The sequence below is a fragment of the Cyrtonyx montezumae genome, unplaced genomic scaffold, assembly GCF_038088225.1.
Source record: "Cyrtonyx montezumae isolate F1298 unplaced genomic scaffold, pur_monq_1.0 scaffold_2, whole genome shotgun sequence".
Lineage (NCBI taxonomy): Eukaryota > Metazoa > Chordata > Aves > Galliformes > Odontophoridae > Cyrtonyx > Cyrtonyx montezumae.
In genome coordinates this window covers 43,256,131-43,276,389 of record NW_027071936.1, presented here as the reverse complement: position 1 = coordinate 43,276,389, position 20,259 = coordinate 43,256,131, and the positions used below count along the sequence as shown (strand labels likewise).

The window sequence follows — 20,259 nt, the reverse complement described above, 5'->3', positions numbered from 1 at the left end:
GTTGTGAAAGGCAAAGAGTGTCTTCTTCAACAGATAAAAACAACAAACACCTACAATCTTCCACAATGGGCATCTGCTTTACACAGTAGCAGATTTGTTATCTGCTTGGTCCACCGTACAGTTCAGGTCTGAAATGTGTTCACTGAACAACAAGTTGAAACGAACGGTTGAGACAATCTCCTTTTTTTCCCCCCTAATAGTGGAGGTAGTTGAACTCCTGTCTTAGACTAACTGAGGCATTATATTTTCAATTACCCTAACTTAAAATTTGTTTCCATAATCTGTGCTACTGACTTAACGTCACTGAGTTCTACAATAATTAATCATTTTAGATAGGACAAAGATCATCATTTTACAGTGCTATAAATTCTCACTAGGAGTTCAATAGCAATTATTTTGAGCTGTTTTCTCATGCATATATTCTGATGAAATATTCTGCAGGATTTTTTTATTTCAAGGGTACAGAAAAAGGTAAGAAGAATGTGAAATGATCTATCTAGACAGAGAGCAAAAGGTAGAAATAAATGGTCAGTTTTCAAAGGGAAAAACACTGCATCAGGTCCTTCAGGAATCTGCATTGTGACCTGAGCCGTCCAAAATAAGGTCAGATGAACTGGATAAAAGGGGATAAATAATGAGGTAGCAAAATGTATTGACAAAACAAACATTTTTCAAATTGGTCAAACCTGGAACTGAAGGTGAGTAACAAACAGGTGGAATTTTGCCTTACTGCTATGCTCGTTTGAGTAGCAGAAAAAGAAAATAAAGTTGAGAGAAACATGGCGATGTGTCAAGACTGATCACTTACACAAGAAGTGGTTAAAAAGATTAGGTCTTTCTGTTTAAAAATTAAATGATTTAGAGGCAGAATAAAAGCCTAGAAAATCCCAAACAGATTGGAATCGGAAAATAACTATTTCATATTTCTTATAATATAAGAACTAGGCTATATCCAAAGATATTATCAGACAGCAGGTTTAAAATGAACATGAGGGAATACTCTTTTTATCCAACATATTAACTGAATTACAGAACTCACTGCCACAGGATGCTATGGAGGACAAAAGTATAAATCACTTTAAAATGAAATTAGATCATTTCATTAAAGACAAGTCTAGTGGTGGCTACTGAACATAATGGACTGAACACAGTTTCAGTCTTAGAAAATCCCTAAGACACTGATTGCCAGGAGCCAGCTACAGCTTAGAGAAGGCCACTCTACATGGGAGTGTAATGTAGAAAATAATCTAACCTTTTGGATAATTTTTGTGATAATACTCTGTGTCACACAGAAAGCAGGATACTATAAATCAGAGGAAATCTCAGTTTTGGTCTAATCTGGCTGTTCTATCTTTTTGGTATCAGAGCTAGTGATACTATGTACTGTGCATTCTTACTATGTGGAATACATGGACGTTATAAATAATATCCATGTTACCTGTAAAATAATCACTGGTTTTGAATAATAGACCTCTTCCCAAATGCATGTGCTATATTTTAAATATGAGAACAGTTAATCCAGTGACATTATTCATATGTTTCAAAAATAAGCAGCTGGAGGGGACTGCAGCAAAGCAATGAAAAGCTAATACGCGCCAAGGAAGCAGGAGCACACGTGTTGCTGTGCGTACATTATTTAAAACATGTATTTATAATTTAAACCATTGTAATAATCTGAAACATTATAGCCTAGAAAACATGACATCTCCTCTTGTACAGAACACAAGCATGGAAGTGCTCACAATCACTATTCCCACATATCTATTTTTTTCATCTCTTGATTAACATTGCTGGAAACCATTGCAAAGCAGCTGCCCCCAGTGGGCACTGAGCAACTCAAAATTCATAAAAACAGGCTGCTAAAGACATAAGTGGTCCCCTGGAGGAAATATGCAGGGAAGTATTGCAGCCACTTGAAAATCTACACAAGAGCAAATGCACCCACGCAAGTAAAAGCAATAGTTTGGAGCTTTATCAGAGCTCTTCTCCAGAAGAAAATAAAACTGAGGTGTGGATTCTCTGGTGTCCAATAAGGCATTAATTACAATCACAACTTTTCCTGTGGTGAGGACATTCACAATAGCTCTCACAGGCTTGGTCTGATGTCTGAGCAGGGAATAGCTGCCACACATCCGGAGTGCAACTCTGCTATGAAATGAACCAGACGGCAGACAGAAGCTCTGTGGAAACTAAGTTTAATTAGTTCCAGAATTAATTAATTATTTAATTAGTTCGATGGAACAACTTGATTCTGAAATGTTTTAGGATCTGGCAGATACAGTGACACTTCATTATCCCGCTGCAATATGCTTCAATCGTGTAAGGGGAAAATGTTTTTGTTACTTTTACTCAGTGTTGTTTCCAGACTATTAAGAAAATGTTAAAAAAAACAACAACAAGTAAACAGAAAAAAAAGGCAGTCTCTAGCTTGGATTTACAGTCACTTTGAATGAATTTTCTAATCAAAATGACTAATTTGTGGAAATGTTGTACCTTCTGACTAATGTAAATGATGCCTTCTTTTTTTCCTCCTGAAGACTAATTCGGTCTTTTGTAGATTTTGCAAAAAGTGTGCTAGAATAAAAGATGTTGTTGAGCCTTCTGATTCAGCCATTCATCTCTGAAAATATTTTTAAATGTGACAAATTTGAATCACTGTGTATTCCAAGAGGTTAAGTAGCAGAAATTTTGTATTTATATCATTACTGTATTATGCATACAGGTTTTGCTACCAGTTTTTCTGTACCAATTACTCATATGGTCACAATACTTGGACTTTTTGATTCGATCTTTGCTTTTTAAAGGAATTTTGATTCAATCTTTGCTTCTTAAACAATAAAATATTAGTAATTTATTTACAAGTTTCATATAATGTGGTTGTATCAGTTTGCACACGTATTTTCAACTTGAAAGAACTATAGCACTTGTCTCCAAAAATTCCTTTAGATAACAGCTCTTCCAAAAATCTCACGTAAAATAGTGTTTTAAAAAGATATTGCCATAAATCCAGGTACAGCATATACTGCATATGATAGAAATAGAAATGTCATTGTCATTTAACAGTACAGCACCAGGAATTCACACTGCCAGTGTAGTCAAAATAAGCCTACGCTTGTTTTATAATTTTATATATAGAGGAGCAAGTGTAAAAGCACAGAATTTTTAATTTAATTTAATCCTTAATTTAAGATCTAATTTTACAATAGTAGAAAGGAAATCACTTGAGTTTGGCAATCATCAAGTCTGGAATAAAAACAACCTTTACCAGTGTTATTCTGTGTGACTGACTTTAGACAAAAAATCAGAGGGACATTAACCATGATATTAATGATAAATATGAATTTGAGCAAGTTAACATGCAACCTCAGTGAGGCATGTACACAGCAAAAATAAAAGCTAGAAAGCCTGTCAGTTTTTCAGACTAATGTGACTAAGAACTCTGCACTCATCCTTAACAGTGATATTTATTTTATCATACTTAAAATAAACACTACAGAACCAAAGTAACTATTTTAATTACAAGAAGAAGTTCAAGCTTCTTACAAAAAAGATGGCCTTCTTTGTTTCTAATTTAACTACTACAGATGTATGTATTCTAATGGAAGCAAAGTGATTGCAGCATAAACAACTTCCCTGCAGATGCTACATGAAAACATCAGTGTGTTTTTAAGACCTGTCATAATGAAAATAAATAAAAAAGAGTTCAAATATCTTTGCTGTAGAATTCAGAGTTGTAGACATAGCTAGCTGGTCATATGGTTCCTGAAGGGCAAATCGGGAAAATTTGTATCTCCACTGTTACAGCTACTTTTCTAATAGCAGCTTAAAATATGTTTGTTGAAATTGGCTTAAAGAGTGACTCTGCAGATTCATCTATTTTCACACAGCAAATGGTGCAGGTGCAACAGACATTTCAATTGAAAGAACTTGTGATTTTCTTCTCACAGATCACCAGGCCAGCAGTAGTCAACTGATTTGGTTCCATGCCTTCTGTGATATCCACTCACTGGCAAATATCAACACACCAAATCACGTGCAGACCTGCTCTCCATTTCTATGGAGCATGGATATTCCTGTCTTCATCCAGATCTTTACCAAGATGCTAATGAGAAGAAAAAAAAAAAGACATTGTGATGTCTGTCTACAGAAGGAGAGAAAAGGTCACTATGGAAAGCAATTATAGGAAAATGCTAACTATACATGTAAAGTAACATTAGTTCACTGAAAAATATTATTCAGACAGTCAAGACTCTTCTTTGTCATGAGAAGAGAAATGGGGATGGGTGAAGTTAGTGTGATCTGGGTTATGAACGGTATGGAAAGGACCTAAGGAGGTTGGGCTACACTTTTCCAATCTTTTTGCCATCATTTCTAGTTCTAGATCAAAATTCTGACAAGAAAATAAGTACCTTATAGTTTTTTTTTTTGTTTTTTTTTTTAATTTTATCATTAGCATGCAACTTTTTAAATTAAGGGGTGAAATGTAAGAATTAAATGAAGACTAACATAAATATTAAGGCACTCCCACGTCAAAAATCTCAGAACTTTTCCCTGGATGCCTATTCATTTCTCAGAGGAGCCAGAGAATCCTAAAGAAGTCAGGTGGGCAAGGCAAACTGCACTGGCAAGAGTTCTTCCATGGCTGCAATTTAATACGATAGATTTGAGACTTTATGAGACCATTGTAGAAGGTGTAGATGTGATTAAGAGCAGACCAATGGCCTAGATAGAATTGATCCTGCCTTAAAAAAGACAAATGACCTACTGTCCCTGTGAGATTTCTTTCAGATCCAAGTAGTTTCTTCCATGCTCAGAACTCCCATGAAACTGAACAATTCAGAACTGCCACTTGCCTTAATAATCACAAAATGTTTTGGCTCCACAGAGTTTAAGATCAGGTCGTGTAATCTGTAATTGCTAGGTCATTACATTTCTGTTAATCATCCTTAGACTGAAAATCTATAGCTTATAACTGACTAAAGTTACTCTTTTACAATGGCAGGCACCTCTGAAAGCATTTGGAGTTGTGTCCATCATTCCCTAAGATTTTCTGTAATGAATTAAATTCACTCTCAACAATGTTGTGTTGTATTTCTCCTCTAAATGTATTTGACATCAACCTTTTTGAGTAACTGACACAATAAGAACTTATAAATATCTATGTAGAATAAAATGCATTTTATGCCACACAGCTGTCAAATATGTGCTCATCTCCTAAATACAATATCTATACAAATTATGTAGCTGTACATATTCCCAGCTCCTTATGAATTTTTAAAAAATGGATTAGATATCCAGCAAAAGCTTATAGTGTTTTAAGAGTGCCTTGCATCACATTGGTGCATTGATTTTAAATATAAATCCACATTAATCTGAAGTAATTGACTATCTACATTAATAATAATGTTCAATTTTCATGAGGGAAGAGAATGGTTCATGTGCCAAGACAAATGAAATTTATTACTAGAGACAACAGAAGTTGAGATGAAAATCATTATTAAAAAGTATGAAGAGGCTTTTGAAAGAATATCTATTGAAGTTGCTCTGGGTAACTCTTCAAGAAAAACTGTGTTTATTAAAAAAAATACAAGTAAATGACAACATAAAAGTGCAGCTGGGTTGGCTTCATAGCCTAATTTGTTTCAAATGTATTTATCAATATACTTATTGACTTCTTGGTCAACACAATCCTCTACTGGGCTTTTTTCCTCTATATTCTTATAAAACATGCTGCCAAGAGTTACTGTTTTTAACACAGATGACAAAATCCTGCCTCCAGCTGTATGAAAACTAACAATTATTTGTACGCCTAGAGTGGCTGAAGATTATGTGTTTAATTTTCTTAACTACCTTTTTTTCTCTGCTATCTTGAGGATTTCACATCCACGAAGAAAACTGTATGATGCTGAATGGAGTATATGTGAATAGAAAAATGCTGAATCTATCATCCCAGGATTTTATGCTGTTAATTAAATGTCTCCAATTCATCACTCGATTATTATGTGCTTTCCTGAATGCAAATCAAAACTCTTACTGTATATGTTAACTTACTGAAGGTCCTCAGTTTTTAGCTCATAAATATGTAATATTCAACATGTGTAAATTTTTCACAGAATACCTTTGGATGTGCATTTTATTTTTCAACCCATGTTTTTAAATTTCATCCCTAAAACAGCATCTGTTTACTATTCTATGAAAACCTGGTTTAAAGGAAAGACACTGATGGAATTTTAGCATGCTGTTGTATTGTTTATCCAAATAACAGTCATGACTACATTTCCAGAATGATAAATTTGAAAAATTAGAGTTTTAGTTAAATAAAACCTCTAACTCCTTTTCCTTCTTTTCAAGAAAAGAGAATACTACTACTTTTTTTTTTAATTGAATAATTACACCACTAAAGAAAACAACTATATTTCAGTTTTAATGTTATTTATCAGAACTGATGAGATCTTAAGTCATCCTCTACTTGAGCATCCACATATCCTGAAGCTGGTATAGCACTCTTTTAATGGGATCACAAAAGTAATTCAGGAGAAAAGCAGTACACTTTAAACAACTGATATCTTTCCCAGTATGTATGTCTATGCTTCTACTTTAAAACCGAACTAGTGACCCTAGCTGTGCATCAGTGAATAGTACTCCAGCATGAAACAGTGTTACTGCTATTGCTTCTTACAGTTTTCTGTACAACTTAACTATTTTTATGCTTCGCTGTATGGAGATCCAAGTTTCCTGGCTATCAGAACATATGAATAAGTAGACATGGCTTGGATTCAGATCTTCCATGTGAACGTCAGTGGGAAAACAAGCCTGAGGAAAGTAAAACATTGAAAACAAGTGGGGAAAAAGTAAGGATCATTCAAAATTAATATATGTATTTTATATATATATATATATATATATTATTTTTTTTTTTAAGTCAGACTCGACTCAGAAATGTCCCTATACAATCAGGTAGGTCACTGTAGAACATCTTTCAAGATTTCCATTTTGTACTCTAAAACCTCACCTAAGATGTTAAATATGCAGTCTGGAGCCCTAAGGATGTGAAGAATACTTTTAGACAACGAACTAGGTGTTAACTGAGAAAACCACACCTGACTGAAACCTCAAACAGAAATAGCTATAGCAGTATAAATCCTAACCTAAATAAAGTGGTAAATAAGGCTTTTCAGCCTATATTTGCTTTCCTTCTTTTCTTTTGTTTGATAACATTGCCAAGTAAGGCAATGTTAACACTGCTCCAGTGAACTCTGCTGAACTCTGAACTCCAGTGAACACTGCTTTTTATAAGGGTGTGGTTGTTGCTGGGAATTTAAGATGTGAGAATAAATGTATATCCTCTGGAGTGCTTCATCGTGCAGAACACATCAAATTCTCACCTGTCTTGAGCAGAACAAGTGATATCTTTTTCATGCCTTATTCCACCTTGTTAACGTGCTTGTTTTTAATAAGAAAATGTCACCCTCAGCTCCTGAGTTGCCTTTCCTGGTAGGCAGACCTTCTGCCACTGATAACAGTAGGAATTCTTCTCCTTAGTAAAAGGTAGCAAATTGGTCTTTTCTACACTGATCTAGCCCTGTCATTATTTGCTTATTAAAATCATTTTCATATGTACTGGAAGTTTATTTGTTAAAAACAGTTGCAAACATCATTGGTAATCCTTCCATTTTTGAGGACAGAAAACATAGTGACTGTTGTGCTGCTCAACTAATGGCTACTTTGAAACCCACCAAAATTAAAGGAAATCTTATTACTGACCTAATGTGTTTTGGATCAAGCCCCAGGGCAATAATTTAGATGTATACACTAATGCACATCAGTAGATCCAAAGGAATATAAAGACTCATCATAAAAACTGTTTCTGAAGCTGTTGAATTTCTTTTTCCCAGAACAGTGTGTCTGAGAAATAACAAAGATTAAAAACTGTGAGATTTATCCTATTTTGATCTGCTACTACACCTATTAAAGTTAATGTCATGGACAAAGTAAGGAAAAATCTAAGATTGCATGGAAATGGCAGGGCACAGAAGGGAATTGGAATAAGTAATATTTGACAGAAAGGTCTAATAAATTCTCTGGAGAATATTTCATTTTGTAGAGAGGCCCTGTGTAGATCACATTTAGCCTGTGATGTGGGTGAACAGCTTTGACAAACATCTGCAATTGATCTACCTTGACAGTTATAAACAAATACAAGTTAAATTAGATTTAAGTTTGTTCATTGTGTTCATAACAAAAAGTTTAATTTATTCTATATGAGAATATGTGGGAAGAGCTCAGGTAGGGAGGATTGACAGGGGTGCTTGATACCCAGAGCAGTCCTGGACCACTACTAATGTGTCTTTACTGGGTAACTATTAGGCATCTGCTAACTGTTGGCTTTGAGTTATGAACTGTCAGGATTTTGACTTACAGTATGATAGTTAAGGTGGGACAGAAACCTCATAGCTCAACACATCTGCTTATCTTCTAGAAGACTTGCAGTGTGGCTTTTTCTACTCAGTAAATAATGACGCCAGCAAGGAGGCATATTAAGATGAAAGTTCTTAGTGACAGTTTCTGAGTAGTGTTATATTTGAGTCAAATGGGAAAGCTTTGATCTGTAGGATTTCCTATGGTAGTATGATTTGCGTATGCTTCCTCATACAAGCTGTACTCATCTGCTTTCAGCTAAACTCCAGTTTGTGTATGAGATACAAGAGATTGCATGAGTCAGATAAAAACATCCTTTAACTCCTTAAGAGTTATATGTTTCTGAATATGATAATGGGAAAAAAAGAAAAGAGAGAGAGAACAGAAAAAATAGCAGAAGAAAAGCAACAGGAAGAAACTGAACAAGGAAACAAAAACTATAGAAGAACATGTAAACAGACATTGCAGATGCTCTTTACCTTATGTAAGAATCATCCTACAAAATTTGTAATATGCTGGCAACCAGACATGGAGACATGAGAACTACCTTTGTGCATGCTGAAAAGGGAAGATTCTAAAGCCTACTGACCCCTACTTCCCTTCCACTCAAGTCAGTAAAATAGCAGAGAAATAGGAAGAAAAAGTTACTTTGTGAGTCACCTCCAAAACAGGACAGTCATTTCTCCCAATGTAATGCGAACACGGAAAAAAACCAACTATAAAGTGTACAGAAGATATGGAAAAAAAATGTTGATTGGCACTGTCCAAATGATTACAGCCACTCTCAGCTCACAAGAGCTGACCGGCTCTTGTGTTCTCATCAAGAACAGCGAATTGTGGATTTTCCTGCTTCTTATTAAAATATTCAACTTAAAATCATCATTGTAACATCTGTGTCTATACTCAGTGTGATCTCTTAGTGTCCTGGTGTAATATTTGAGAATGTATTAAAGCATACTGCAGAAGTAATTTAATCTCTATAATATTTTTTTGAAATACAATTTGATTTAAGAGAAGATGCAAAGAAAATAGTTACATCACAGCATAAGGTCTTGTAAGCACTTCTGCTTACACAAGAATGCAGGAGATAGAGCAACAGCTGTGCACTCTTCAGTACTGCTCAGTTAGCAGCTGCACAGCCCTGCCTCACCAACAGCCTGACAGCTTTCAGTAAAGAGCTGAAAAGCAGCACCTTGGTACCAGGCATGCACTGCTGACCAGAGCAGCTTGCAGAATATCCCCAAAGACAAAAATAATGTTAATGTATGAAACAAAAACAAACAAACAAACAAACAAACAAACAAAAACCAAAACACTCCTGTGCAAAACAACTTAGAGTTTGATCAAATTGTGAAATATTAAAACCTAAGTAAATGCTTCCCTGATAATCTGAGGAACATCCAGGAAGGGGAAGAGCAGAACTCCACACCACCACTGCCTCAGCTCTGTCCCCTCCAGGATGCCAGTGCCACATCACCCACCAGCAGTTTTGCTGCCATCAGCTGAACCTCTCACAAGGGAAAACTGATTAATAATTCTTCCAGAGCTGAAGACATTTTTCTAAAGGTATGTTTGCATCTCTACATCAGCTGCTTCAAAACTGCACAAGGACAACAAAGCACCTGAGATGCAACATGAGCTACAGAGTGAGGCAGAGCCAGGTTCCCATTGAGGCCTCTGGCACTTATTACCAGCACTGAGCCCTCTGGCTCTGATACTGGCAACACTGGTGGTGAGGAACCAAATTCTGCAAGCTTATGCTTTGTGATAACATACATCCCAAACCTAAAGCTTAGAGTAGCTTTACTTTCCCAAAGCAGGGATGAAAAATTAATCAATATATTCAAGAATCACAACTGTCTTTCCAAATACATGGGACCAAACAGAGTAAGAAATACAGAAGGCTAGGCTAGGTTATCCTCTCAAGTTGTAAAAACCTACATAGTTTAACTGCCTTCATGTCACTTCATGTCAGCAAAGCACCATGGATGTCTCTGGCACTGAACTATATTATTATATTGGTAAAACACATTATTATTATTTTCTTTTTTTTCACTCATTCAACTTCCACATGCATCCAGGAGTGAAAACACTAAAATAGACAATTGCAGATCCATAAATTAAGGAAAAAAATGTTCATCAGAATGCAACCCACTCACGCGAGGGCGGCAGACCTGCTATCATTTCCAAAAATGTTCCCACTGATGCACCCACCCTCTCACGCATGGCAACACACCTGGGTCCCCAGGCTGCACCCGCCCTCTGAGCACTCTCGTTGCACGGATGAGAATGCTTATGCCTGCTCACTTGCCGCTGGTAAGGAGCAGCACAAAGCGGTTTCGCCCCTAGCTGCGAACAGCTGCACCGCCGCTCTTCCAGAGGCTGTCCCGCGGCGGGAGGAGGAGGAGGAGGAGGGCGGAGGCGGGGCGGGGAGATGTGCTGCCCGGCCGCTCCCGAGCCGCGGCCTCGAGGCTCTCCCGGGGCTGCGGGCCGGCAGCGGAGCCCGCGGGGCTGCGCCCGGCGATGTCCCCGCGGTGGCAGCCTGGGCGGCCCGCGGCGCGCCGCTCGCTGCCGGGCGGGGGCCATGTCCTCGCTGGTGAAGGAGGACCTGGCCAAGAGGCTCTTCGGGCCGCGGCGGCTGCGGCTGCACGAGTTCATCGAGGTGGAGGGCTCGGGCACGGAGCGCTGCTACCTGTGCGCCGCAGGTACCGGGCTGCCCGCCGTGGGTGCGGGGCGAGGGGTGCGGGATGCCAGCGGGGAGACGCGAGGCTCTCCACACAGATGTTGGTAAATGTGCGGGACGTGGCAGCGCTCGGAGTGGTTGTTGGAAAGAGAAGTTCATCACTCTAGTAGGAATCTGGGTTGTTGGTTTTTTTTTGTAAAACAAAGCATAGCAATACGTCCAACTTGCAGCGAGCATTTGTCGTTTTCAGAGCTTTTGCGCTATCCCTTGTCATACTTTAAAGTCCTGCATTTAAGGAACAATTAACTGGGCTTGTGGCTTAAACGAATACGTCTGAATTAGTAAATAGCAAGAACTGTAATTAAAACAAGGTTGTGTGCCAGTTTAATTAATTCATTCATTACTAAATTTGATTTCAAGTGCATGTGTTTCTTCGTATGTTTAGAACATGGTCCCAGGGAAGCTTGTGTTGTGTTTTAAAGTATTACTTTAATAATACTGGAAGCTAATGGAAAAGAGAAAAACTCTCACTCATCCTGTGTTCAAGAAATGTTTAGATATTGCACCGAGGGACATGATTTAGTGGGAAATATTGGTGATAGCTGGGCAGTTGGACTGGGTGGTCTTGGAGGTCTTTTCCATAAGGAGTTAGGCTGAAGGGAATGCTTTTTGCAGTCTGTTTCCTCTGATGATCAAAACACACAGCAGATAGAAATCATTTCTGTACTTGAGATCTTCTTTGGCCAGTATGGGATGATGCCAACTGTATTCTGTGATCTTTATGTTTGTAAACATCTGGTGAATAATTTTCTTGTACAGATTAATGGAAATACTGAGCAAAATCTGTTCCCAGCACCCACATGATTTTAGTAGAAGAGATTTTGTACTTTAGAAATGAAAAAAAAAAGGCTTGCTTTTAAGAAATGGATTCCTGAGCATTGTAGATCTTCTAAATGTACAAAAATGCCAACCTGATTTATAGCCTGTGAAACAATATGGTAGAAGTGTGTTTAGATTTGTGTAGTAGAGCTAAACAGTTTGGTGTTAGTAAACTTCCAAAGAGGAGAAAAAACATTTGCTATCTATAAAGTTTTAACTAAAAATTTCTTCTTAAGGTAGAGAAGAACAAGCCATTAAGGAAAGCCTCTAATCAGCTTGACTGATTGATTGTCACTGAAGACATAAAGCAAAATGTATGTAGAGTATCCAATATTGACCTCTCTTAACATCTTCAAGGCATAGTCAAATGAGTAGTGAGTAGAGTAGCACTCTGATTCTGAACAATGTGTTGCATTCATCTTCCAGCAGTAATCTGTTGTGATTCTGTACTCTTTCTAAAATCTTATCCCCATAAGACATCCTCATTGTATTCCTTTGTATTTCAAATTAATGTAACAGAAAAAAACAGTCTAACTACACAAAGGCAAAATTTTAGAAGTTTATACCTTTTCAAATCTATATTAAAATAAACCATTGGCATGAATAACTGGAAATTATTTTTGTGCCATATGCCCCACCTTAGTTCCCTTCCTTTTTCACAAAAGTAAATCTAACTTTTTGTGTGAAGACAACAGAATCCTTCTGTTAAATGCTTTCTTTGTAAGCCCTAGAAGAATGCAAAGCTGAAGTGCAGCCATATTCAGGAACTTTCACAAGTCTGCACTGGTCTGCCTGAGAAGGATGGTAGGGCTATCATCAGATTATCCAGTGGAATAGAGAAAATCCAAAAAGGTCTTCAATCCATGGAAGACCTTAAGAGATGGTTTGTGCTCTTGAAGATATTGCATAACCTGCTGTGAGAAACTTTTTGAGAGTTTAATTAGTGAAATGGTAGATCTGAGCTCATGCTATATATAAAAAATAAAGTTGTCTTTAAATGTGTCAACTGAATTCAAGACCCAGTGATATAGCTAAAATGCAGGAAAAATAAAATTTTGTAGATGAAAATTGTTCACCCAGGTTTCACCACTGAGCAGAACATGCTCCTGGCTTCATTATTCTCATTAGAGCAGCTTCTTAACACATCTGCCTCTGCCCTTATTTTGAACAATTTCTCTACATACTTGAGTGATTGAGAAGTGGTAGTCTATGGGTCCCAAGGTGCCTAGGACATCTACTTCTATTTCTGAAAGGACTGAGGACTATTGGATTTAGATCTGTTTCCTTTTAACACGCTCTTCTCAGGACAGCAAACAAAATGGGAGAAATTGAAAGTGAGAAAAGAACTTTCTATGAGTAGCCTAGTAGATGTGTAAATGAAAACGTCGTAGCTTCTTCAGAGAAGGTAATACACCAGTGGTCCTTAGATTAAAAATCATTGAGCAACTACCACTGACAGACCCAGGGAAAAAAACAAACAAACAAAAAAAACTAGTGATGTGTATTTCCCAGCAGGCTGTTTGGGAAGACATGGGCTGAGAGAATTACAGCTAATTTAAACATTTTCCTCTATTTTAATTTGCAGTGGAAAGAAGCTACATAATCCTTTGATTGTCTTTATTTTGTAACCATTTTGTAAACAAGTCAGAAGCAAAAGATGTTTTAACAGAAATAAGATGAAGTCAGTTGAGTTTCAGGATGGATTTTCAACATTTCAGGAAGAACTTAGATAAGAAAGGATCCTGGTCCTTCATCTGCAGCATCACATTTTGATGTCAAGGGTGATGATTAGCACTTACCTCTGCTAGCCTACAAGGTGGTTTGGGGAAGTGCTCTGCCCAGCAGCTGCTGTGCTGGATGTGCAGAAGATGTTTCAGACCCCAGTGCTTTTCACACTAATTGTTTCATGTTACAGAATTCTGATCTTCCACACAGCACTCAATGTAATCAATTAATAATGGTAGTTATTACAAGGAATGTCTTCATGCTCTTTTTATTCTCATTTCCTGTCTCAGTCAGAAAATAGTAATTTCTACAAAGATAGCACTGGGCAATGTGAGGCTTTACAAAGTATTTTCAGTGTTACTTCTGTTAAGCTACTTAATTATACTTTTTATAGGGAAGTAAGTTTTGTTTAAAAAGTAATGGCTCTGTAAGAGAACTTCATCCTCAGAACAGAAAGTAATCATAGGAGCCTTGGTAGTAATTTGGCAATTCTGACTTTAGTACTCCAAAGGATTTGCCATCAAAGTAAGCAGGACATGTCCATTATCCACACAGTACCAGCGCTGGAGCTAGGCTTTCACTATAGTGTTGGTGAGCTTAAATGAGAGGTTTTATATGGATAGGATTGCATTTTCACAGGACAGGGAAGTTAAATACTTCATCTGTTTAACACAGAGAGGTTTCATAGGCTGAAAACATTAGCCTATTTTACTAACATCATCATTTGAATTATTACTAAAAATGAAGAATTTTATTATTAGAACTTTTGGGAAGTATTTTCTTGCATATCATAACTATTTTTGTATTGCAGTGACTAAAAATGAAGAAGTAGAAATATGTATGGTAAAACACTTTCGAGATCGAGAAGAGAAATATGAAGTAGTTGAAAAGTGGTTTTTAAAAGATCTGGAGATGATTGATGGAAAAGAAGCAGATACTGTAAGTGTTATGTATTATTAAATACACAGAATATACTTCTATTGTGTTGCAACTTGGAATACAAGTACCGAAATACAATTGAAGGACATTATCTGATTATTATTATTTTTTAAAGAAAACAACCTACATGTTTTTTTTAAGTTTATTGCATGTGAGAGGGTCTAGACTGCATTTATATTGCTTGGGGTGCAGGAAGAAAGAGAGATGTTCTTGTTTATTTCAATTTTTATCTCTCCTGTTGAGATCTGAGGGACAATCTGGATGTTTTATAATTTGTTCGTTGTGTAACTGGGAATAAAAATTCACAACATGCAATTCCTGGTGTAAATTTGAATTGATATGAGTGTATTTAAAAATGTGTTTTTGGAGACTCTATTCCTTCAATTTGAATTTAGGAACATGTTCTCTGTGCAACAAAGAGAATTTGTATCAATATGTAAAACATCATCTTTCACATAACTTAGATCTGGTTCACATTACTTGCATCAGTTAAATAACTGAATGAAACAGCCTTGGATAGCTATGACTGATATTCCTACTAAAATAAGTCATAATCTGTCCAATTTGATTACAGAAGGGTAAAACGAGGCTGCAAGACAATATACAATTTTACACAAAACACCAAAAGTGGAATTAAATTCTATTTTACAGAAGCTAGAAGAGTGCTTTGAAGATAATATCTTACTGTAGGTAAAGTGTTTTAACAGGCATCCATGCATATAAAATGTCATCCAGGAGAAAATGACTTTTTTACCTTCCATGTTTCAAATGTATATAAAATAGAATTCAGATTATACTGTCTTAATGACATAGAAATCAAGAGCCCACAGAAGGGGTTTCAGAGTCTTGATTCAAGGAAAATGACAGACTCCAGTTGTACTCATTCCATCCTGACAACTGTTCCCTTTTCAAAACAGTCTTCAATAGCTCCTGCATGGGCAGTCAGCCATGTTCTCTGCAGCTGTCTGCAGTCCCGTGTGTGCATTGCTCTCAACTCTAAAACTAGGAACCTATGAGACTGTGGAGGTGAGAACAGAGTATCCTCGAAATCACATGAACTCTGCATTTTAAGCCAGATTGGAAAAAAGCTAAAGCTAATAATATTTTATGTCCTCTCCAAGTTATCTTGCAGTTGGAGATGTTCCTATCCTTTTACCAGATGAGGCAGCCAGAGGATTAACTTTCTCCAATTTTTGTTTGTTTGTTTGTTTTTAACTAAAATACCCTTCAGAGTTGATTCAGCCTTCCACAGCTTGGATGATCAAAATCTTATTTTTGGTTACAGAAAAGCATACATGAGCCTCAAACTCCTCATTACAAGGTGATTAGCACTGACATAAATACACATCATATTGCTATTCGAATCTACAGAATTTAATAGAATTTAACTGTTGCTAGTATAAATTGTGCCAAGGAGCTTGAAAGCACACAAAATTACAATTTGGGCAGCAAGGGCAATCAATATTCTTCTTCTGACAGGCACATATAGTTATAGTCCAAGGCAAGTGTGTTTTAGGCATCATGACAAATTGGTTCATTTCAAAACAGCATTGTATAATCACTATAAAGTGCAATGTCTCCCTTGGACAAACTCTGGAAGTTTTACTCAAGCAAAACTCCTAATGGAAAAAAAGGGCAGCTAATTATAAACTGTTACTTTGTTAAATTTGACAAGACTCTTTGATAAGAATAGCAGAAATAGGCAAAGAACATAGCTAATACCTTTTGGAATCCAGGAAACTGAGAATTAAAAAAAAAGCATAAAAGTCGTTAAGCAGAAAACAAGAAATTGCTATTCTGATGTCTGAAATGCATGTAATAACTTTGTTCTCATTTTTTTTAGGATAATCCATATTTTGATATGCACTTCCACAAAGTCTACAGTATGGAGGCATACAGTTGTGCATCTAAATATACCTTTGCTCGAACGCTAAGCAATCTGAATGACACGTATCTTAAAAAGGACTTGAAGATTGTGAACTTTGATAGCACCTACCTAAATGATGATTCAATCTGGTCATCCAACAATAGAGATTGCTTAGTACTTATGAGAATATGCTTCTATGCTTCCAACCTTTTATGTCTCTCCTTATGTCCTTTGTCCTGAAGATGTATTTTATAACATTAAGGGAACTGGTTGACTTTTGGTAACCAGCATTTTGTAAATTATCTGATGAAAATTACAATAAGTGATATGTGGTACCTGCCTTTTAATTTTACCAAAGTCCAAAGTGGAACCTACTTTTTTGATATCCAATTGACCATTCATTTAAATCTTTTAGAAGGGCCTCGCTCTGTCAGATAGAAATATATGAGGCTTTCAACAGAAGGACAGTGATTCTTAAGTTCAGCAATGGCTGTTAATGTAAGTTAAGTTCAACATTTGCTTTATGTTTATAGAGGTATATATTATTTTTCATGAATAGCTAGAAATACTTTGAATATTTTAAAAGCATTAACAGATCATTTACATTCTAGAAGTAGAAAAATAAAGCAAACAAATGAATTCTGTACAAAAAGGATGCATGTTTCCATTTTTCAAATGTGTTGAAATACAGAACTCCTTTTAAGAGATCACACCAACATAAATACATGAATCAAATACTCATCCTGATGAATTGGAGTTTTGCATTTATGTACTATGGGACCAATTTTTTCACCTATGCACTTATAATGATTTTTCCTCCTGAATATCAAGTGCTCTCTTTAACCTTTCCATTATTCATGATATTGTCATAGAATCGTAAAATAAATGTTTTCAATCAGATACTTTTTATTTGAAGGACCTTTGAAAACTTTTTCTTCTTTTATATCACTAATGTCTCTTTCTTGCAACTTAACGTACATGAACAGACCTGGTTAGGGAACAGAAACTGTTTATGTCTCTTCTTTCCCTCAGGACCAAGAGTTAACAACATACTACTGGAGATCCTATGTAAACAGTAGTTTTTGACAGTTAGTTACACTTACTTCGTAGGCGAGTGATGGACTTCTCAAAAATCATAGGATTAGAATTATGAGATTTTCACTTGTGTCTAGCTATGTTAGCATATTCAGTGCACTACGTAAATGTGTAAAAGTACTTATGTTTGCGTTGAATGTGGGGTGGATTCTACTGAGTGGTTGGGAAGATCTCACCCATAACAGAAAATTAACAGCTGGACTTTTGACAGGATAATATTACAATAGAAATAGAGGATTAATTAAAGCTGTATTGACCAAGAGCTGAAGAGAAACAGTGTCAACAAGAAGCACACTGATATTGCTTGGTGTCAGCCAGATAAGCTAGCTGGCTGCTCCTCCCACAGTCAACAGAGAAAAAGCAATGCCATCCCAAAAGGTGATTCAGGGAAGCTTCTGGTCAGAACTTCCTTCAGGAGAACATTTGTTTTCTCTTCTGGCAGCCTAGAGAGTACAGAGAGACTAGCTCTAGACTAAGCCAGCTAGGCACCAAAGCTGATAAATGTAAATAGCTCCCAGATAATCACACACTGGTTGTCCTCTCTGAGTACCTGCCATCATGACCTTTTTGTGGAAGGATATCATGAGCTGGTCTTCACTGCTGCCTTTCGCATGGACTCCCACCTTTCAAAACATTTGTGCAAATGCACTTTAGATTTAAAATTGAAAAAAAAAGAAGTATAAGTGAGAGTATATTTGAAAAACTGTATAAAATGTACAGCTTTCTACTTTACTTTTTAAATGTTAACCTACTGCTTGTATATAGAAAGGCCGTATATTTGATTACCTTATCTTAAGAAGATACATATTTATCCGAGGCGAATGTAAATTCCATTCTAACACAAAACTTAAAAATTATGTATACCTTGATGGTTGTGAAGCAGTTTATAAGGATTAACACTCATTTTCAGCAGTTTTTGAGGCCTTATATCTTACATTTGTCACCTAACTATCGTTAAAGAGAAAGGTTGTATTTATAATTATTGGTTGTGAAATGCAGTTGTTCTTTTCAGAATGTCTTTGAGAGAACTCAGTCCAGCATTTGATCCATCCCTTCAGAAAGTTTTTGCCCAACATACAGGCTGTACAAAGACATTTTTCAATAGCAAATATAAAGCAGAATATCATTATATATTATGACACATTGTCTTGTTTGGACTGTATTATTGTAAAGTTAACAATGTTTTCTGTGAAGTCAACATACTCCTTGCCTACTAGGCACAAGGAATTATTTTATGGGTGACAGAATCTCGTTCGTATTGTAACAAAAAGTGTAGAATCTCTGAAAATAAACACCTCAGATCATTCTTTTGAAATAAAGTTGCAGGTGGTGACTTCTTCACCAATAGATGTCTGTACCATGTTAGAAAATGATTATACTGTAATGTTCAAACATATGTAATGTACTTGTGAAAATAGCATATATCTTTCTATTCTTGTACTGTGTAAACATTAAACTGTCTATGTTAAAAGACAAATAAGCCTGTATTTAATGTGGAATAATATGCAACTATGATCTGTTAGACATTTCTCCTAATATTTCAGATATTCTTCACTAAGTGATCAGACTCCACAAGAGGAAAGGACAAGGAGGAACACTGTCCATAGAAACTGTTTCACAGAGTATCGAAAGGAAATTTATTTTTAAAGTCTCTTGTAGACATAATCTAGGGCTTTTTACATTTACACAATTTCTTATAAGATGTCAAGGCACTGTGCAATTGCTAGACTGACCTGATCATGCTATGGAAGTTCTTTGTCCTCAACTGTCAGAGACTGTCTCTTTGTGGTTAGTACAGCACAGCTGCACCACAAGAAAAAAAGAATATGCTAAATTATAAATGGAAAAGACTTGACAGACTAAATAGCCCATCTTTCAATTAAGGTAAAATAGTTTTCTACATCACATTTCCTGACACTGGATGTACAGAATATAGTTTGAAATGTAATATCTGGGGATTCATTTGCTTCTCCAGGAAGTCTTAACCAAAATTGATTAGGAATAAACTTAGAGAAGTAAGGGATTATCACAGATGCATTTGTAGCATTCTTAGAAAAGGTTTCAAACAGTGAAGTGAACAAATTCTTGAGATCGTGGATATAATGTGGCATATATTCAGAACACAGGAATTATTATCAGCGAAATTAATTTGAGAGAAAATGAAAAATATAGCAGCCTGAAAATGAAGGAAAGCGATAGTGAGAAAATGAGATTTAATGCTCACTTAAGAGGCAGAGAGAGAATAAAGTCTGTCATATAAGACAGATAATGGTTTCTGTTCTAAGTGTATCTTTTTAACACTTGAACTAACATCAGAACTAAGAATACAGGGAAATGACATAAAAGAATTCAAGAATATTTTGTATGTATAATCTATTGGTCCTATATTTGTCTTTTTCTTCATACTTGAAAAATAAGATAGCTGCAGATCCATGCTACAAAAAAAAAAAAAAAAAAAAGCAAACAAATCTTCAAACAAACAAAAATTAAAATGAAAAAAGAAAAAGGCATGTTTAATATCATTCACATAACATTTTCTATATCAACAAAAAAATACACTGTTTAGGCTCCACTGGAGATCATGAACTTCAGACAATTTTTACCAAGATCCCCACAGGACTCTTTTCCTGTATGCTTATCTTACACTTGTAAC

The 20,259-nt window shown here is 36.1% G+C and overlaps 1 protein-coding gene across 2 annotated transcripts; it reads left to right on the top strand.

The window, feature by feature from the left end:
- The first annotated feature begins 11,002 nt into the window (after positions 1–11,002).
- On the top strand, positions 11,003–16,751 carry EXOC1L (exocyst complex component 1 like). Of its 2 annotated transcripts, XM_065736122.1 has the most exons (4): positions 11,003–11,123; positions 14,207–14,296; positions 14,517–14,644; positions 16,488–16,751. In XM_065736122.1, the coding sequence occupies exons 1-4, from the start codon at positions 11,003–11,005 to the stop codon at positions 16,749–16,751; spliced, it is 603 nt and encodes a 200-aa protein (XP_065592194.1). The 2 variants fall into 2 exon arrangements, with proteins under 2 accessions (XP_065592194.1, XP_065592195.1); XM_065736123.1 differs by lacking the exon at positions 14,207–14,296.
- The last annotated feature ends 3,508 nt before the right edge of the window (positions 16,752–20,259 follow it).